Raw genomic sequence first — 20,046 nt, forward strand, 5'->3', positions numbered from 1 at the left:
TCCATTTTGAGTTCATTAAGTTTAAGCCAAACACTTGCAATTTAGAAATAGTTTCTGCTCCATTTCCCACCAGTATTACCTTCTTGCTGTTGTTCTCTTCTTGTTCTTACTTGTTATACGAGTGAGGCCTTCTCTTTTATCCAAGTATTGTCTTACTCATGGTTGTTTTATGAGCCTGATGAAGCCCTGAGTGAAATGTGCTAACAAAATGTGCTTGAACTTAATATTTATTTGATTTGGTGTTGGGTTACTTAAGCAAACAGTTGTAGCATAATCATTCCGACCTCTTTAAGGTGAAATTATAGTAAGCACGGAAATAGAAGTGCTGCGGAAATTTCAATCTAGCATGCAATAACAGCGTCACATTTCAAATATCAATTATTGATACCGCCAGAGAGAGATTTACTAGTACTTTCCCTACTTTCTGCTAAGGAGCAAAGTACGTTGTACCTCTATAAATAAAACAAAAAAACTGGCACCTGAAATACATTGCCTGGCCAAAAAAATGGTCACACTAATATTCGTTGGACCGCCTTCAGCTTTGATTACGGCACGCATTCGCTGTGGCATCGTTTCCACAAACTTCTGCAACGTCACAACATTTATTTCTGTCTTGCATTAATTTTTCCCTAAGATCTTGTATTGATGACGGGAGAATCAGACCACTGCGCAAAGTCTTCTCCAGCACATCCCAATGATTTTCAATTGGGTTCAGGTCTGGACTCTGTGGTGGCCAATCCATGTGTGAAAGTGATGTCTCATGCTCCCTGAACCACTCTTTCACAATTTGAGCCCAATGGATCCTGGCATTGTCATCTTGGAACATGCCCGTGCCATCAGGGAAGAAAAACTCCATGGATGGAATAACCTGGTCATTCAGTATATTCAGGTAGTCAGCTGACCTCATTCTTTGGGCACATTGCTGAACCTAGACCAGACCAACTGCAGCAACCCCAGATCATAGCACTACCCCCCACAGGCTTGTGACCTTTTTTTTGGCCGGGAAGTGTATATGGAGGTGGCAAGTATCCGAAAAATAGACAACTTAACAAATAAGGTCAAGAATATTTAACATTTTCCCCAAAAAATATTTAAATATTGGAGTTATATCATGCAATTTCTAAGTCCCATAGTTTATTTTCAAAGCTACATGTTTATCTTTTACCTGTCACGCGCACACAAACTTCAAAAATGTAAGCTTAAATTATGAAACTAATGGATCTGGGTCATTGGTTTTGGACAGACAGCAAGAGTTAGAGTGCCATTCTTCCAGTCTCCCGGTGGAGCACACATTACAACAACTTTGGACTTTCTGATAACTCCCTGCATGGCTCACCCAGTATGGGGCCCTACTTTCCATGAGAACATTAGTTGCTTGTGAGCCCCCCATCTGCCACAATGTAAACCCTCCCCTGAGTTGTCATTCAAGTTGAAAGGGAATCAATGGTCCATGTCGGATATTCTTTTTATATTTTGATAGGAAAGGAGAACGATTTTTAAGCTATTTGTCCACAGCGGTAATAGACCAAATCAATCTGTGTCCACTTTAGAAGAGTTGGACCACTCTACAGTAGAAGAGAGGAGCAAGAAGTGTTTCTTTATAGCAAAGCTGCAATTGAACTGTCAACTTAACCACTTCATGGTTAAGTGAGTGTAGCGGAGAGGAGAATACTGGTTGGTGTGCAAGTTTGTGTGTGCGTGTGTGTGTGTGTGCGTGTGTGTGTGTGTGTGTAGGTTTGGGTGGGCAAGCTTACTCTACGCATGTCATTCATCTGTGTCTGTGCTCCCATGCTTGACTGGCTCATTCTATTGTGTATGCAGGGAACCAGGGGCTCACAGCGGGATATATCAGCAGCACACACAAATCCATTTGAGTCGCTCCTGGTCAGCTCAGATACCCCAGCCGTCCATATCCCCTGCCATATATCCCCTGTGTGTCCTCCACAACCGGAAACCATGAATCAGAGCTCCATCCAGGGCTAGCGTCACATTCTTCCTCTCACCTCACTTCACCTTTGTAGGCCGAGCTTCACAGTCTCAGTTTGCATCTCAAATCCTAACTAAAGCAGTGATTGGTATCCCCATTTGTCTTATATTTTCCATTACATTATTGTATGATCTAACAGAGCCTGAGTTTTACACATAAATACTGAATGATTGGTCGAAATCTTATCAAAATCGTAACATGGGAGGGTTCAATATCAATATCGCAATAAGTGCAATATTTGGTAAAGGCATTAAAAGTGATTTGAGAGAGAGAAGAGAAGACATGGCTTAAAAACTTACGAAATCTATTTTGTGATGTCCAAGCGGAGGACCAGGGTACGAATCCTTGGAACATTTGCTGATGTTCTCCCCTCTGTCTCCCTGTTTCAACTCTACACTAAAAAGGCATTGGTTGTCCAAAAAAAATCCTAAAAATAGATAGAAATCCTTGTCTAGTACAGATCCTCCACAAATTACACCATGAAAATGTTTATATGTGGTTTGAAGATCATGTGGTAGATAGTTTAAAAAAAAATGTCATTCCCTCAAGTATGCAAATCATATCCCAATTGCAATCTCAGTCAACAATAATAGCATTTAGTCATTTCTCCAGCCCACACACATTCATACAGAGCAGGAAAAGACACAGTGTGTATGAAAGTTAAGGATAGTAAATGAAGTACATGCTTGTGTGCCAGCAAAAGTCACAGGATACACAAAGTGTAAAAAAAAACACACACTGACCAAAGCTTAATGCATAAATGAAGATGAGAGGATAAACTGTTACGCAGTTGGAACAGATTTACTAAGCCATCTGAAAATGTCCACTTTAGCTGAGAATGTACTCATTTCAATCCACCACTGTTAATTTTGACTATTTAATACATGTGTTGTCAATTTCTGGTAAGTAATACAGTGCAAGAGAGAGTGGAGGTTTTCTGCTACTGAGCTTGAAATATTGGTTGAAGAAACCAATAAAACATTTCTGAACTGCAGTCATGCAATTACCTCTACCACAGTGGACGATCTGCAATGATAAATCACTTCCTGCCACCATTTGTGTAAAGTTCCCTTCCCTCTGCACGTACAGTATTCTGCCGTTCAATATAGAAATATCCTAAAATATGTTTTACAAGAAGCCACACATGCAACTCTTTTTGTGATGCCACTTTTCAGTTGTCATGATAAGACAGCCCCATAACTATGTTGTAACTATACGCTGTGGCTCGGTGGTAAAAGGGCGTCTACCAATCGGAGTGTGAGTGAGTTTGATTCCCATCTCCTGCATTCAACATGTCACATTTTCCTTGGGGAAGAAACTTGACCCAAAGTTCTTTTAGGAATGCCTATGCTATTCAATTGCATGCAAGTCTCTTTGCATAAAAGCTACACATCCAATGTAAATGCAATTGTTGGCATTTAAAAGAGCCCCACAAATCCTAAGCTATAAGTTAATAAACCATGGAGTTTTATTAAGCCATCTGTTCCCTTCTCAAACCTTAAACTTAAGTTTTCTGCTCCTCCATTTCCCCCCCCCCCCCCCAGCAATATAGGCACTGTCATGAAAATATATGTCCTCTTCCTCCGATTCAGTTCATCTTTGTCTGCATCGTAACTAGAGCCACAGAAAGCAACGCCCCAGGCACTGGAGCCCCAAAGGCAGCACGAGTGGCACCTCACTGGCTGACAACCAACCTGGAAGCATTAGAAAACCACTGCTGTAGTTGGAGAGGACGCTGAATAAAATATAAAGCGGACGGTGGAAATATAGACTGTATTTGTGTGGGAAGAAAGTAAAACAGGAAAAGGTAGGAGCAGGAAGAGAAAAAGCTATGTGTGGGTGCATACAAATGTGTGTTAAACTATCTTTGTCCATGCGGGTATAATTTATTTGTGAAGATTTGTGTTACAAGAATAAAATGAGAGTTTCAGTCACTTCCCTGCATGGCTTTGTGTGAGCATGTGGGGGCAATAATCCAAATTGTAACGAAGGATTAAACATAATACATGAAATAAAACAAGAGAAAATGCAAAACGTGAGCAACTGAACACGAGAGGTTGTGAAACAAATTAGCGCGGATGAGTGTGTGATGAAAAGCTGAGCAGGCAAAGCCACTAAGCTCAGAGAACACCGCCTCCCGCACATAAGCAAACAGCATTAAGACGAGATTAAACTTGATAAAACTTCAACCCTGATTAACCACGGCCATTTGCACCTCATGGAGCAGGTCTGCAGAGCCAAGCAGCACAAATAGGACTGTTAGGGTTTCTCAGTGTGTGGCAGTACAATTACACAGTAATAACAACCAGATCACAGTTTACAAACCCCTTAAACTAAACCATTATCAACACTTTAAGAATATCTGGTGTTTAAATCGATACATGACGTTTAGATACTTGGATTATTGTGTGCCTAAATCAAGTACGAGTCAAAAAACTTTATGTGTTGCTGGAGCAAAGAGCACCAGAAAATAATGAGGATGCGTCTACACTTCTTCTCCCTTCGAGTCATCTTTTGGGCAGTTTTACAATATATTTTTATTTCCGTTACTGCTTGGGTTTATCCGGCATCAAACACTCCTGTTAAACAAAAAGCATTCAAAGAAAACAGAATATCCTCGAATGTGCCTCAAAGTATATGAGCCCTAAAGAAAAGAAGAAGCTTCCTGCCTTGTAAGCCTCCGCCAACTCGTCAAGTTAGAGTTCTACGAGTATCCAAAGTGTCAGCACCTCCTCATTAAAAGTAACATTTCCCTAATTAGGGTCTGAATTCTTGATTTATGGACAAGCTTGTTTTTGAGTTCATGCTGACTTTTGACCTTTGTCAACCAAATTCTAAATCAGATCATCCTGGAGCAGACTATTGTGCCAAATTGAAAAAAAATTCCCTCCAGGCGGTTCAGAGATATCACGTTAATGAGAAGGGGAGCAGACAACCTGAAAACACACCATGGGAGGTAGGATGATCTTTTCTCTGTGGTTGATGGACATTGGTGATCTGTATGACATTTATGTGTGTGTGTGTGTGTGTGTGTGTGTGTGTGCCCTCTACTCACTGAGTCTCTTTGCAGCCTCCAGGGCTTCGGAAGCTGTGTCGGCCACGTAGAAGCGCTGGACAGCCACGCCACTCTCTTGCATCAGCTTCTTGCTCTGGTACTCCTGCAGATTCAGCCATCTCCTGGGACTCAACCAGGTGCACTGGAGAGGAGGGAGGGAGAAAAGGGGGGGGTGTAACATAGTGCTATAAAAAAGGTATGCATCTTGAGTGTTCCGTCATCTCTAATATTAACTATATTTCCCTTCGGTTCAACATCCCTCCAACAACGCCAACACATGTCTCAGTGCACATCCTTCATCCTTCTTCTTGTTGTTTCCACCTCTTCTTCCTTTTCCCTGTAATAAGGCTACAGGACAGCTCTGGAGCTGTTGGCCCCATCAGCAGACACAAGCCGTGTCAGCTCCAGCTGTTGTTGCTATTAAAAGGAAATTGGCTTTTTTAAAATTTGACGGAGAGACACGGAGGTGCAATCCTTCCACAGCAGCACACACCACAACGTGCAGGAGTGTGAGAAGAGAGTGCACGTGCGGGCTTGTGTGCAAATGTTTTCAAGGGGAAATCTTCGGGGAGTCGTTAAGGAGAGAAAGGCCATTAAAGTAGAGGGAAAACAAGGATTGCGAGGTAAATGATGGCTGAGCGTGTAAATGATTCTTCAGCGCGAGCATTTCCGTCCCCAGCGCAGATTAAACTAACATGATAACAACATCAGCGTTGCACTACATGATGTTGCTGAAGTCAGTTTAAACTGACCTGAGCTGTCACCCACTGTAAGTCTTTCTGAGCTACACATTAGTTATTTGAGGACACAGGCATGAGCATAAGGAGAACATGTGCACATTATAAAACAGACTGACGTCATTATTTTGTTTTATTATTCACTATTTGACCACGCTACATCAATACAGCAAAATCCAATGTTCCATCTCACACTGTGATTTAGTCTTCACGGTCGATATTCTGCTCTTAACAACAATCATTAGTTATTCTTTAAAAGAAGCAGCCACCTGCCCCAGGTGGGTTTTGTGATTAACAGTGGGAAAAATACATTAATGTGGAGACAGACACAAAACCTAAAATATGGCAATAGCATCAAGTGGCGCCGCACCCCCCTTTGAAATTGATCCTTTGAAACTGACTAAGGAAAATTATGGCAGTGAAGGGAAATTATTGTGAAAGAGATGGTCCACCTGTATGTACATACATCAATGTTACAATGAATATAGCGCTACTGTGAATTTGGTACCACTTTACTTTAGACTACCCTTATATAAGGTTCATAAAGGTTTCTAATTAGGTTATTAATTAGGTTGTAAATACTTTATGAATCAATAAAAACCATTTATAAACCAGTTCTAACAGTTTTCAGACATCAACACAGGCTCACTATTTGGCAAGATGAATAAGCCTTATGTTGGCTACGTAGCTTACTTCGTCTTCTTCACCAGCCAACATCGGGGGGAGAATCAACTCAGTGAACCACAGATACCAAGGATGTTGGCTGATGAAGATGAAGTCAGCTAAGTAGTCAATATCAGGCTTAGCAGTACAGATAAATGTGGGCTCACTATTTGGCAAGCAACCGGTCACAGTTGCCCTGTTTATCTCATGTCTTATACAAGCTTACTAATGATTTATAAAGTGTTCACAACATCATTAATACATGAATTACAAACTATTCATAAACCCTTTATAAGGGTAGTCTGATTGTAAAGTGGTACCACGATATCAAACATTTGTTGTTTCAGCACCATCGGCTCTCAACATTTCCTTTATTCTCTCATTTTAGATATTGTAAAGAGGCACCATGAATTTTAAATAAACTTGGATTTAGTCTCTAAGAGTATGGCAGAGTTTTGTCTAAACCAGGTAACAGGGGCGCTGCGCCCACATACCAAAATGCCAATTTGCTGCGTAAAATGTTAAAGTGATGCCATAAAACAATATTTCTGTTAGTCAAAAACTATATAATTACTCAAAAAAATGGAAAACCTTGTCAAATATACAGACAGCTTTGTTTTTACGTAGCTCTGACTTTGCGTTGTTTTTTCGTCCACGACGCAATCGTGTATACAGGCGTCTTGTTCTCGCAAGAATTGATATATCTGATATAGAAGATCAGTGCCATTGTACTATATTTCTGTATAAAAAACCCTGGAATGATTTGTGAAAGTAGTTTGACAAAAGAATCGTATGTTAGGAACTTTTCATACCATAAGTTTCCAGGAAAAGTTGGACAGGGCGAGCCAAACAGACCCTATTTCTTATAAGCAGAAACATCCCAAATGGGGAAAAGGGAAACAAGTAAATAGTCGTGCAAAAACTATGAATTGTCTTTCAGGCTTTCATGCTGGAGCTGTTACCTCCGCGACCCTGACGGAAAAGCGGGAGAAGATGGACGGATGGATGGGTGGATGGCTTTCATCATACTAACTTTAAATGAGCACAAATTATTAGAAATATATTTTACAAAAGCCTCCATTTTAAGGTTTGCTCCGACAGCTGAACCCCACGTTTTAAAGTTAGAAGACATTTCTCCCAGGGAAGTGATCATTTGGCAAGAGCAAGGGAACGAGTCATTCACCGATACTTGGAAAATCCTGCAGCCTACACAGGACTACTGGTGTTTTCTATTTTTCAAAAGAAAGGAAAAAAATCAGGTCTTGTGACAATGTACTCAACATTCAGTGAGCAAACCGTGAGATTACCTTGCATGTGTTTGCATTTGTGCATAACAAACATCTACGAACATGTATTAAATCCACTGTATTTACACTGAAACAATAAAGAAGGATGTCAACATCTGAGAAACAAATACAGAAGAGCAGATCAACAAATCATCTCTACCTACTGCAGGAGTGAAAGAAGAAACTGTGAAACAAAGATGATTTTATGAACACGTGTCTGCATGTACACGTGATCAGCGTGTGTTCTCTGGGACATAAACGGACTACTCTGTGCCTCTTTAAATCGTACGTCACTCCATTATTCAGGAGGGGAAAATAATGGGAACAGAAGGTTCGAACGAGGTGCATTTGTCAACATCTCTGGACCATTAAATGATGGAGGGATTGAAATGTAACCCTGGCAAACCCTTAATGGTTATAAGTGATTAAAGGCTAATGAGTTAGACATGGCCACAGCCAAACCTTTTACCAATATAGAAGCAAAGCACAATGACCAATGAGCCTCCGCGGTAAACCAGACCGCATTACAGGTACTCACAACTCCTGGCAGAACCGAGGCGCTCAGTGCCACAGCAGCACACTGTATTAGCATGCTTTCTCCATTCCAGCTCCCGGGAGGGGAGGAGGGGGGGCTGTCAGCAGACTTCATTAGAGTGAAAATGGGTTGTTTTCTAGAAGAACAGTGCATGTTGATCCATATTGGCCTCTTCTCTCGCATAACTGAATACAGTAATGAGGGGCATATGCGGGTCACTTCTGCAGTCTCGTCTGCGTGGTATTCATATGTTTCAGTTATTACAGTTTATGTGTGTGCAGGGGAGACTATGCTTTAAAGTCTATTACTCATAGTGCTCTATGGCAGCCGATGCTGATGATGTGACTTTTGCCGGAGTCTCTGGGGTTCACAGGCAGGAAAAGAGGGATTGCATTAAGGTCTGCATGCATAGCGATAAGAATACAAGAATACAACAAAAAACTGAGAAAATGTAAACAGAATTCAGGAAAACCAAAACATATTAGGATATCATCAATCTGTATCGGCCGGGCTTCCTGGAGAATGGAGAATGTGTGTGTGTGTGTGTGTGTTTGTTTGATACTTCAAGCCTCCACTATCTTTTTGCTCCTACTTCTATGTATGTCCACTTTAGCAGAACATATTCCACAGCCTTAACAAGCCAAGCTGCCAAAAAAAGTTCTCTCTGTTTTTTGGACTCATTTGACTGCTGTCAGGTACCTGCAGGGTCTCCTCTCTCAAAACACCCACTTCCCTTGCCATTCAAACTGTTGGCCTTGGGAGGGTCAGCTCTGCTGCCTGGCTGCATGCTCACACTGTCTGTGTATCTTTTGAGACAGCTTTGTTTTTACGGAGATCTGAATAAATAGGGGATCCATGTCCGGTCGGTCTGCCGGTGGACGAGTGTCAAGAAGCAGGCTTACACTGAAACTGAAATCATTTATTTTACAGTTATTTTTCTGTAGAGGAATTAAAGAATCTGTAACTGATTTATTTGTTGTTTGAGGTGCAATTTATGACTCAGCAGTTTTAAGACATGAAGAGACTATTATTTTCCAACTCGCTCGAATGCATTTCTTTCCCCAGAAAGTGGGTGGGGCCGTCATTTTGTCCGGAAATATTTTTCTAGAAAAAACCCTGAAGATTCTATAACTTTCTATGCTACAAAATTATCATATTGTTATTTATATAATATGATATTATTCTATTGTAAAGAAAATGTTGTATTTGGTTCATTTTGTAGATTAATGCATCATTGTGGAAAATTGGGAGGGTAGATGAACCACTATAAGCTCTAGGGAACAATTTAATAATGAACTAAATATTTGTACCGATATGAATGGTCATGACAAAAAAACACCCTTATAGCATGGTTAATGAGACCCGGTTTCAAGATGGGTCAGCTGGATCGCCAATATGGCCGTATACACGTCGCACTGAGGAAACTCCCCCTGAAGAACAGGAGAGAGGGCGCAGCGAACAAAAGTCAACGCGTAGAGAAGTGTAAGTAACATATACAGAATGTATGGAATAGGCAGGCCAACCTATTTGAATTTAAACTGAAATGTAAAAGAGTTTGGTGACTCATTTGATAATTGTAACAGATCCCCTGCAAACAGAAGCAAGAAGAAGTGATACCATGTGAGCAAATGCATAACAGTTAAGAATGAGACTACAGAAAACATGACCTGCCTCTCAGATAAAGGGAGTTCGTAACAGCAGTACACAGACTACTGGTGCGGGACAAAATGTGACCTGAAAGCCACAGCCATAGTCTAAATAGGACAACTATCCCACTTCCTAGATTAGCACACACATTTATAGAGAAAGATGAAGTAATCAAATTCCAAAACCTGCCAACTAGCACAAACCAATACACTTCGGTTAAAATGGCTCCCCTGTCTAACAGAAAAATGAAAAAAAGGAGGATGAGGACAAAAAGAGCTATGCAGAAATCCCAAAATAGCAGTTGCTGCAGTGCTTACTGGAGGAGTCAAGTGGGGCTTGGGGTGACCCTTCAGGCTCTGACAGTTACCTAGGGCGAAACGCAAGCGAATGGAAAGGAACCTACGGCACTTTTTAGTATGTACCATAGACAATTTGTCCCGAAAATGGCTCTCTAACAACAAAATACTATCGTATGCAGCTTGCACAAAAACCAGCCATCCTGTGAGCTATTTTTATTTTACAGCTGTCTGCTCAGGACTTAACTTGGTTCTAAATTGTGTAAAAAAATAACTAAATAAAAATCCGTAATATATTTATTATCATACGTTTTACTTTGAAATAGCTCAGTTACTGCTTTACAGTAAAAGCTAAAATTAGAGAGAAACTGTGAAAGTTGCTTCAAAGAGCTAACATGAAGAGCTTTCCTGGCTCTATAACCTATTTTTCAGCTGCTGTAGTCTTTGTAACATACTATTTACTTGCTATAAAACTGGTTTTGTTGCCTTCCTCTCCTATCTAGCCCTTCAAGTCTAACGTCTAACATTAGTAAACAAATATAAAGATATGGAAAAGCAGGCCGTCGTATAGCTCAGTGGGTAGAGAAGGCGGTCATATACTGGGGTTTGATCCCCATGCAGCGGACCCAGGTTAGAATCCGCACTGTCACTGCATTAAAGGCACTGGTTGCCCAAAAAATTCTTAAAGTGTAACTGCAGTCCTCTAAAAGTGAACAGTTTACTTAGTTCATTCCCCCCAAAGCACGTTCCATGATCTAACATATAGTACATTTCCAATTTTTGTGTTGCTGAGTAATGAACCCAGAGAAAGAGTTGTGGAAAACTGAGCTCCCAAACTAACAAACCAAAGCTAATTTGCCAACCTAAGCTAGCAGCTGCCATGGGGACTCAGCAGAAAAATCTAATCAGAAACAAATTGCAGTCTTTCACTTGATGTTTTAATACGCCATACTGAGTCCAGCATCAAAATGTTTTTGTCAGCATTTTTCAGACATGTAATTATTGTTTTTTTAACTCAAAGTGCATATAACAAAAGTGAGGAAGCAGGTCAAATCACAACATGAGAAGTGGAACAAATAAGTGGTATTCACTTGTATTATGATATGAATTTAATGTAAAAACTGTGTAAGTTTGGACTAATATTAGAGATTGAAAATGATGTTGACTATTTTAATTTTTCTGCCATTTTCAATGATCTGAAGTATTTTATTATTGAACAATTCCAACTTCATCTGCGCAGGAATCAAACGCCCGTTGTGAATACTGTTTCCTTCATTACGTTCTGATTGTGGCAATATGCCAAATCGCAGTTATTACCGAGCGGTGAATTGCAACGGAAAGTCTTTCTCTCTTATTGTGTACTTCTCGTGCTTTGACTTCATGACATTGTGCGGGTATTCTTCGCCGCTTGAATTCATAATTAAAAAGATGAAGTGAGGCTTGGTATTACAGCAATCTGTCGTGACAAAGTCAAGCAGTGCTGTAGTACAACCTGCATACAGGCACATCTGGCTCGACACCATTCACAGGTAAACAATAGGTGAGAAAACATTCAGTAAGAAAAACACGAGGCAATCTGTGATAACCTGCTAACATCTTCTGTAGGAGACGTTCTCATTATTTATAGAAATAAATCCCTACAGAAAAACAATGCAACACAATGCTTCTATAACAGAAACACATGACTTCAAATACAAATGAAAGCACAGAATGTTTTATGATAAAGTTGCCAAGTGTGAGGAGATATTTCAAGCCAAGTCAACTATATTGCAGATCTTCTGTTTGTGGGATACAGACAAGGAAAACGAAATGCTGTTTTTCACAATCCAGAGGAAGAAAATAAAAATATATACATATAACAGATCCGAAAAAATTAAGAGATCACTCCAAATGTATCCTAAATCTGTATGTGTGACAGCCATTCCAGGGTCTGTTGAATTCCAACACAGAAAAATGTTGTCAGTAGTTTATAGAATACAAACAAATAATAATGATTTAACTCAAAGACAGTCTTTCGAGTTAAACCAGAGAAACTGACGATGCTGCCGTGGTCTCTCAATTTTTCCCAGAGCTGTATGTATATACACACAAACCTGTACATCCACTTATTTACATTAAGAGGCATAAATAAAAAGGCCCAACTGAGAGTCAGCCTCCTACTCTTTAATAGCATGCCAACCTGTTATTAAAGACCCTCCCATTAAATAGGTGTTTAGTAAAAGCATCTCTAAGCATGCACAGTGCACCCCCTACCCCCACCCATTTGACTTTATTACTACTATACTTTACATTAATTATGACATTTCAATTAACCAGCAGAAGGTAGCCTTAAGCAAAGTGTAAAGTTTGGAACTTGTTAACCACTTCTGCTTATACAGCTGAGCAGTTTTAATTTGCTTTAGTTTCTATTCATTCATTATTAATTTCTTGTATACTTTAAACCCCCAACTAGTATCATTAGCTTACTTGCTGGATTGGTAACCCACCACGTTTCACGTTGTATGTATTCCGGCAAAATAGTGGACTTTTTTTGTCGTAATAATGTATCATGTCTGTGTATGGTATGGTAAAATATTTCATCTGCATATGGTATAGTGTAAATGCAGCCTCAGGAGAAGATCCACATCTTTCCATTTAATTTTAATTAGTTTCCGCTAATTCTTTTAAAATCGTGATCATTTTCCATGTAATGTTTCCACCATGAAAAAGCCTTTCTTCAACCCTATTAAACCCTTTTTCCAATCATCTCTCTAGAGCCCACTGTCAAATTAAAGCATGAAAATCCCCCAAATTCTCAGAAAAAAAGGGAAAATTTCCCGTATTCATAAAAATATTAGGAGAAAAGTCAGATTGATTCCCACTATAACTTTTTTTTACAAGAAACAGGGTTTTTAAAACGGACCATTTTGCCTCGTTGGGAATTGATAAATCACAGAAAGCGATCCCCTTACCCCAGAATTCATCTTTCCTAAATTCCATAAAGACTAATCACAACCAAAATGATGTCCACTACTCACAGCTAGGCTTAATGTTTTCAGATAGTATACTGCTGAGGTCTTAACAGCATGGTCTGAATCTTCTGATTCTGATGACAGGAACGGTAAAGAGTAAGGGAGTAACGCCCTGGAAGAAAGCACTTCAGTTAGCGGTGAATGACAGTATTGCATCGAGGCAGGCAGCTGCCCAGCTCCCCTGAGACCCTCTCTCTACAGTAATTATCATCAGCAGCACTCTGGAGACCATTTACCCTGTCCTTCCACCTATATACTGTTCTACTTTTTTCTCATTACACCCCCCCCCCCCACACACACACACACACACACACACGGATGTACTGTGGGGAAGACGCACTATGGCAAAAGCAAATTTGTAAGCTCTTTCATGGGCCCTGGGTGGCATAAATATTCACAGCAAACTTCTCTACACACAAAAGCACTCAAGATCCTTCCCTGAGTTCATCCAAGCGACGGTAAATTGGGAGTTGGAGGACGATGATAAACAGCTGCATTGTTGTGTGGAGATGATAAGAAATGGGGGAAAACAAAGAGTTTTAAAGAACAGGTCTAATTCATTGTCCATATCAAAATTGACAGGATCTCTCTGGAGCCCTAATGGCATGAAAAACAAATAGAACAAAAATAACAGCGGGGTGGAAATTAGAATTGCAAGCGCTCGGATTATTAATGAATCAATTAGAAAAGCTCCTTTCGCTTTTGAGTTTTTTGGGTCAAATCAGTCTTCCTGACAAAGTCAAAACACCAGAAGCGGGTTCCAGAAAGGTCCACAAAGCACACACCTGACTTTCCTTCTGGGTCAGAAACACATACACTTTCAGTAGGTTAAAACATGCCATCACTGAAGAAATACAGTTTTAAAAATGTGACACCAATCTAATGACAGCCCGCCATTATCCCCGTTATGTTAAAGGTGCTATATAATTGATCTATGTGGTATTTTAAACACAAAGAAGGTGTATAACTTTGGTTGATCCAAAAAATGTGCAGATGTGGTTTGACAGGCCCATTTACAACTCTATGATTTGGTCTTAGAATGAGACAAGCTGAATTGCCTTATTTGGGGGCTCATTTAAATAATTATGACGAGCTCTGCTCTGATTGGCTGGTTTACAAGGAGCAATCCATGGCTGCCTCAGAGCCCACAGAAGTGAGTGATGTTTGCGAAACTGTGAGAGATGAACCATGGAGGCTATTGGTATCCAACCTTACATGTTTGAGCCTTTATCGGAGGAGGAAACCGATGAATTTGAAGAACAGCCAGTTGGTCGGAGATTGGAGAGCAACGTTACGGAGTGGTAAGTGTTAGCGTTAGTGTTTCCAGCAGCTGGTGTATGCAAATGTTGGGGCTGGACTACCGTGTGTGACGTAACACACAGGGATTGTTGTAATTCGCCCGTTTTACCGCTGTGATTTGCACGTGAAGGAGGAAACAATGGTGATTGAGGTTCAAGGTATGTCAGCTCAAAGTACCGAACTCTCCTTACTCAACTATGCCAAGGTAAACACAGTTTTCCATTCTATGGAACCTTTAAACTCTGTTGAAACTGAATTTCAGGTTAGATAAAAAAATGCTATATAAAAAGTAAAATTAGGCAGATGAGGAGAAAGCTGGGGTCAGATCAAGGAAACACTTCTTCCTTGAAAGAATTTTGCTGTCAGCAGGCTTGCAGCAACAGTCTTGACATTCAGAGAGTGATCTCAAAATGTCACACACCGTAGATGAGGTGGACGCTAACCTTTTGGTTCTCTCTTTAAAGGTTTCTTTCCAAGTCAAAAAAAGTAATCCTTTTAGTGAAATTGTAAATGGTACTTCTAAGTTGATGTTTGGATCCAATTATGGCATTTCTTCATGTATACCAAGGGTGTCCAAACTATGACCTGGGGGCCAAATGCGGCCCATGGTCCATTTTGAAAAATCGGCCCTCTTACAATGGAATATGACCCACACTCGTTTTATATTCTACTTGTTAAATATATATGTAAACTTAATATTACATAGTAGTATTCCTGTGTCAATAATCCCAAAGTTAAATGCATTCCTTAATTTAAAGTTGAAAACATTTTCTAACAAATCTAAGTTGATAAAAAAAACGTATTTCCATACAAGCTTGAAATATACCCTTCATATTTTACCCTTATTATCAGCAATCTGAGGCTTCTGTTTTAAAGAATGAGCTGCCAACAAAATAAATGAAACCTTGTGGACAGCTGTGATGTAGGCTGTTTGTTTCCTAAAGCATAATCAAGTATCAATCATCATTTACCTACATTTGATTGATTTTGCTAACTTATAGCTTAACTTATGAGGCAATTTATACTTCACCTCTATTTATTTGTCTGCTTATTTACTTACTGCAGTGAGAGTTGCCAAAGAATATTCATTGTACTTTGTATAATGACTATAAAGATATATTCCATTCTATTCTGATCGTCAATTCAAATGTATGCAACTCGTGAATCTTTCCGTTTGCTGAGTAGGATAGAGCTTGCACAAACAAATCTTAACTGCCTTAAAATAAAAGTAGAGTTTGAGAAAATAATCCTAGTTAAGGCGGCTCGCTTAAAATAAACCATTGTTGTGTCTTTGATATGTGAAAAAATAATCCATAAGAAGGATTTGTTTGTATAATTAAATATTGAGACCTCTTGAGGTTATGCCTCTCATTTGGTAATACAATTATTTTAAGCCTCTGGCATGATAAGTCAAAAGGTAGTATAAATAAATAATAAATAAAGTAATGTATAATTAAGAAATGTGGTTATGTGATCCTTGATACAATAAAACATTTACATTTTGAAATAATATTTGAAAAAAAAACTAAATAATTGGGTCCCTTGTGCAGCATCCTCCTGAAGAAAAGGTTTTACATAGTTCAATATTTAAAACGATGCAGTGGAGAAAACAAATTTAAATACAAAATATTGTTGAGAGAAATATTGAAAAATATGAAGAGATCCTTGATACAAAAATATTCTGAAAAAAGGAAAAACATTTGAGTTCTTTGAGCAGGATCCTTCTGAAATATTTTTTTTAAACAATAATTCAACATTTGAAACAAAGCAGTGGAGTAAGCACAATCGAAATAACAACTGTGATGGCAAAAAATATGTAGACAGAAAAGCAAAAAACAACCTTGAGACAACAACTCGCAAAGACAAATCCTAAAACTAAATTGTGTTGACATAAGTTAAAAAACCAAAGGACTCTTGAACATTGAAATGTGCTGAATAAACCATGTCACCATACGGCGGCTTTCTTACAGAGCACTCTGAGTGGGCTGTGCCCTCACACAAAGTCAGAGAGGACGGTCTGTGCAGCAGCTGCATCAGATTGCAGAGTCCTTGTCGCAGCTGTACTGATCCATTGGTAGCATTGAAGTATAAAATCATAGTTTAGTCATCGCTATTCCTCCAAAAAACACTTCTCTGGCTGGTCCGTATGGTAATCAGCACAGCATCATGCAACATCAGGACTTCTCCTGAGAGGCCTAGAATTGTGCAGTCTCATGTTTGTTGGAGAGCAGCATGCACAATGTCAAATTGCACTTGTAGTGAGAAGTGTCATCGCAGTGAGGGGGACGTCTGATCGTGGCACTTTCCAAAGTCATTTCAAGACATGCCACTACTGTCGTTTGCCCTTCCGTTACACTGAAGGAGTCAATATCCTAGGGCTAATTTAAAGCAGTTGTCTTTATCACTATGAGAGAGAGGGACAATGTCAAAAAGTCGCCATCTGACGGACTAGTTCTGGCTCCCTGGGAAATTTATTACAGCCATAAGCCGTAATTTACAGGGGAAGGTTACAAACCAGGCGATCACCTTTGATCAGGCCCATAAACAGCAGCCAGTCAACGCTGCGCCGCTCGTTAATCAGTCACTCAAAAATTCAAAAGGGTTGACATGGCAGGTCAAATAACGCATTTGTTTCCTGAATGGATGTGAAGCCAGACTGGATATAGAGTGAAGATGTGATTGTGCTGTGGCAGGTGGTAACACTAAAAAGGGAACATTATCTCTGAACACCGGCTATTCATCTGCAGGTGTCAGCAATGTGGTTTCAACACTGCAGCCCATGCTATCTTTTAGTGAGGCCATAAATTCATACATGCTGATGCTAATTCAATGATTCATTTGATGACTCAGCATGTAATTGTGCATATGGAAGGTGGCGTGTGATGTACATACATAGACATAGAAGTGAAGCCTTGAAGCAGGCAGTGTGAAAACAGAGGTTGGACATAAGATCATACAATTGTAATGTTGATATATTGATTTATTGTCATACTGTTTTTAATCTACCAGACTGCTATTTTTATATATTTATTCATGTGTGTTTTTTACCTTTATTTTGTGTTTGTTTGTATATAAACATATATTGTGTATTTATTTATTTTTAAAACATTTTTGGGATAGTGCGAAAACAGAATTTGGGTCTCCCTGTTTGTAACACAATCAGAGCTATTGATAACACAGTTGACTTTGACAACACAAAGTTGATCTATTTCATATAGATCTCAAACGATAAGGAAAAATACGTGGACTTTGGGTGTAATGAAACAAATCAAATTGAATACTCAGCATTTTCTCTCATTTTGGATATGTACAGAGATATATATCTATGATAGTGTATGCAATATTGATTGGGTTTGGACTGTTGGTCTGTTTACACTTTACAATAACTACCCATATAAAAGATTCATAATGGGTTTATAATTAGGTTGTAAACACTTTAAAAATCATTAAGAACCTTTTATAAACCAGTTCTAACATAGATATCATACATCGACACAGGCTCACTATTTGGCAAGATGACTAAGCCTTATATTGGCTACCTAGCTTACTTTGTCTTCTTCATCAGCCAGCATCCTCGGTATTTGTTGTTCACTGAGTTGAGGATGCTGGCTGATGAAGAAGATGAAGTAAGCCAAGTAGCCAATATAAGGCTTAGCAGTACAGATAAATGTGGGCTCACTATTTGGCAAGCAACCGGTCACAGTTGCCCTGTTTATCTCATGTCTTATAAAAGCTTATTAATGATTTATAAAGTGTTCACAACATCATTAATACATGAATTACCAACTATTCGTAAACTCTTTATAAAAAGGTAGTCTGATTGAACATTTTTTGTTTCATCACCATCGGCTCAACATTTCCTTTATTCTCTCATTTAAATATATATTTTGATTCGAATATAATAAGTAGTTCATAATTACAACAACAACATGTATGCCAACAAAACGTTGGTATTAATTATAATTATATTAAATAGCGAAACAAGTGTTGTATGGCATTGTATTGTAGTGGACTTAATATTTTTAAATCCATATTTAAATATGATCATGACATTATGTTTAGTTTTTGTTGGAGAATACATGTCTTACTTTGATTTTTCAGGCTGTGTTGTGTTTGTTCAACCCTCAGCAGTATTAAAACCTATGGCACCCGGCACTCTGCCATGAAGTACACCAGTAGACATACTGAAAAAACGCTCTGATTGATGATGTGGAGGACACATGCAAAATGGTTGCTGCTGCACCAGCCAATCAATATCTTATAGGACACCTGAAAAAGAGCCTTCATCACTCACTACAGCCCTCAGAAGTCAATAAAAAAAGTGACAAATTGCTTCATGGAGTTTTTCCCCAAGTTTATAAATTATGAATATAGATTAAGCACTATGAAGAGCTGCATTAAGGCAGTAAAGACAAGTAGGGACTCCGAATAGACCATGAGCCCACAACACTGTGCCTCTCACACAGAGGCTATCATCATTAACAAGGCTGGACAAAGTGCAGCTCCATTAGGGGAAACTCTCAATATGTCAATCCACGATCGATTCCTCAGAGAGTACATGCAAAACATAAAAAAAGTTTACTGAGTTAGTTACTGAGGCTCAGGCATCATTTTAAGCAGGCATATTCATGAGGCAATTGCAAATCTGTATTGATGACATGACTCTACTTTAAGATAAAGAAGAGAAGCTTACAGACTCCAATCCTAAAAAGGGGTTCATACGACACTTCGAGATCATACAAGGATTCAACATACTCCTAGTGACTGTCCTTAAACTGACCACAGGGTAATCCTGACTCACAAAACAGCACAAGAAAATTAAATAAATGTCAGACAAACAAAAACATGATTTTCTTTAGGTCATTTTAAAAGTAAAGACTTAAATGAAGACAATTCAGCAAAGGGCAATGCCAGCCTGTTGGTCTGTTTCAAACTTAAACTTATTGGATTTATTGGACGGATAGCCATTTAGTAAATGTTTGTACATACATTCAACGTTTCCAAGACATTGAATAATTTGGTTTGGTGACTTTTTCATCCACCATGAGTTTGACATTTGTGGTTGCCGAGTCAAAAATGTTGGATTGACTGAAATGTTGCGTACACGATCCTCTCAAGATTATTGTAATACTTATTGATCCCCTGACTTTTTATCTTTGCTGTCATCGGGTTGATTTTTGTATCCACCCAATTCTTTGGTTTATGATATTATAGCGGCATCACGGCTAGCCTAGACATTAGGGCTGTGCAATTTAATCGATCCTGCGATATATATCGATATTTTGTTTCCCGAGAAAGTATCGATATTTCTGCCGCGAGTATCAATACATGAAGTCCCATTCAAATCCCCCGTGTTCCGCCTGGCACTCGGCTCGCTGCCCATTACGTCAGCCAGCCGCTAGTGTCGCTGTAGAGCATTTCTAGATACACAGATCTAGTGTGTCTTCTTCTCGCGGTGAGTGCGAAGCGGGTTCAGGAGAATGGCGGCGGACATTAACCCAGCACCTCCGTGCTTAAAAGCAGATGTGTG

At 39.3% G+C, this 20,046-nt stretch overlaps 1 protein-coding gene across 1 annotated transcript in view; it reads right to left on the bottom strand.

Annotated features, from left to right (window-relative positions):
• Positions 1-20,046, bottom strand: part of suclg2 (succinate-CoA ligase GDP-forming subunit beta) — a 93,468-nt gene that overhangs the window by 63,896 nt on the left and 9,526 nt on the right. Inside the window, exon 2 of the mRNA XM_063911801.1 lies at positions 5,043-5,184. Coding sequence (XP_063767871.1) covers positions 5,043-5,184 — 142 coding nt within the window. The remainder of the gene's footprint in view (positions 1-5,042; positions 5,185-20,046) is intronic.

Source organism: Eleginops maclovinus, chromosome 20 (genome assembly GCF_036324505.1).
Source record: "Eleginops maclovinus isolate JMC-PN-2008 ecotype Puerto Natales chromosome 20, JC_Emac_rtc_rv5, whole genome shotgun sequence".
Classification (NCBI taxonomy): Eukaryota; Metazoa; Chordata; class Actinopteri; order Perciformes; family Eleginopidae; genus Eleginops; species Eleginops maclovinus.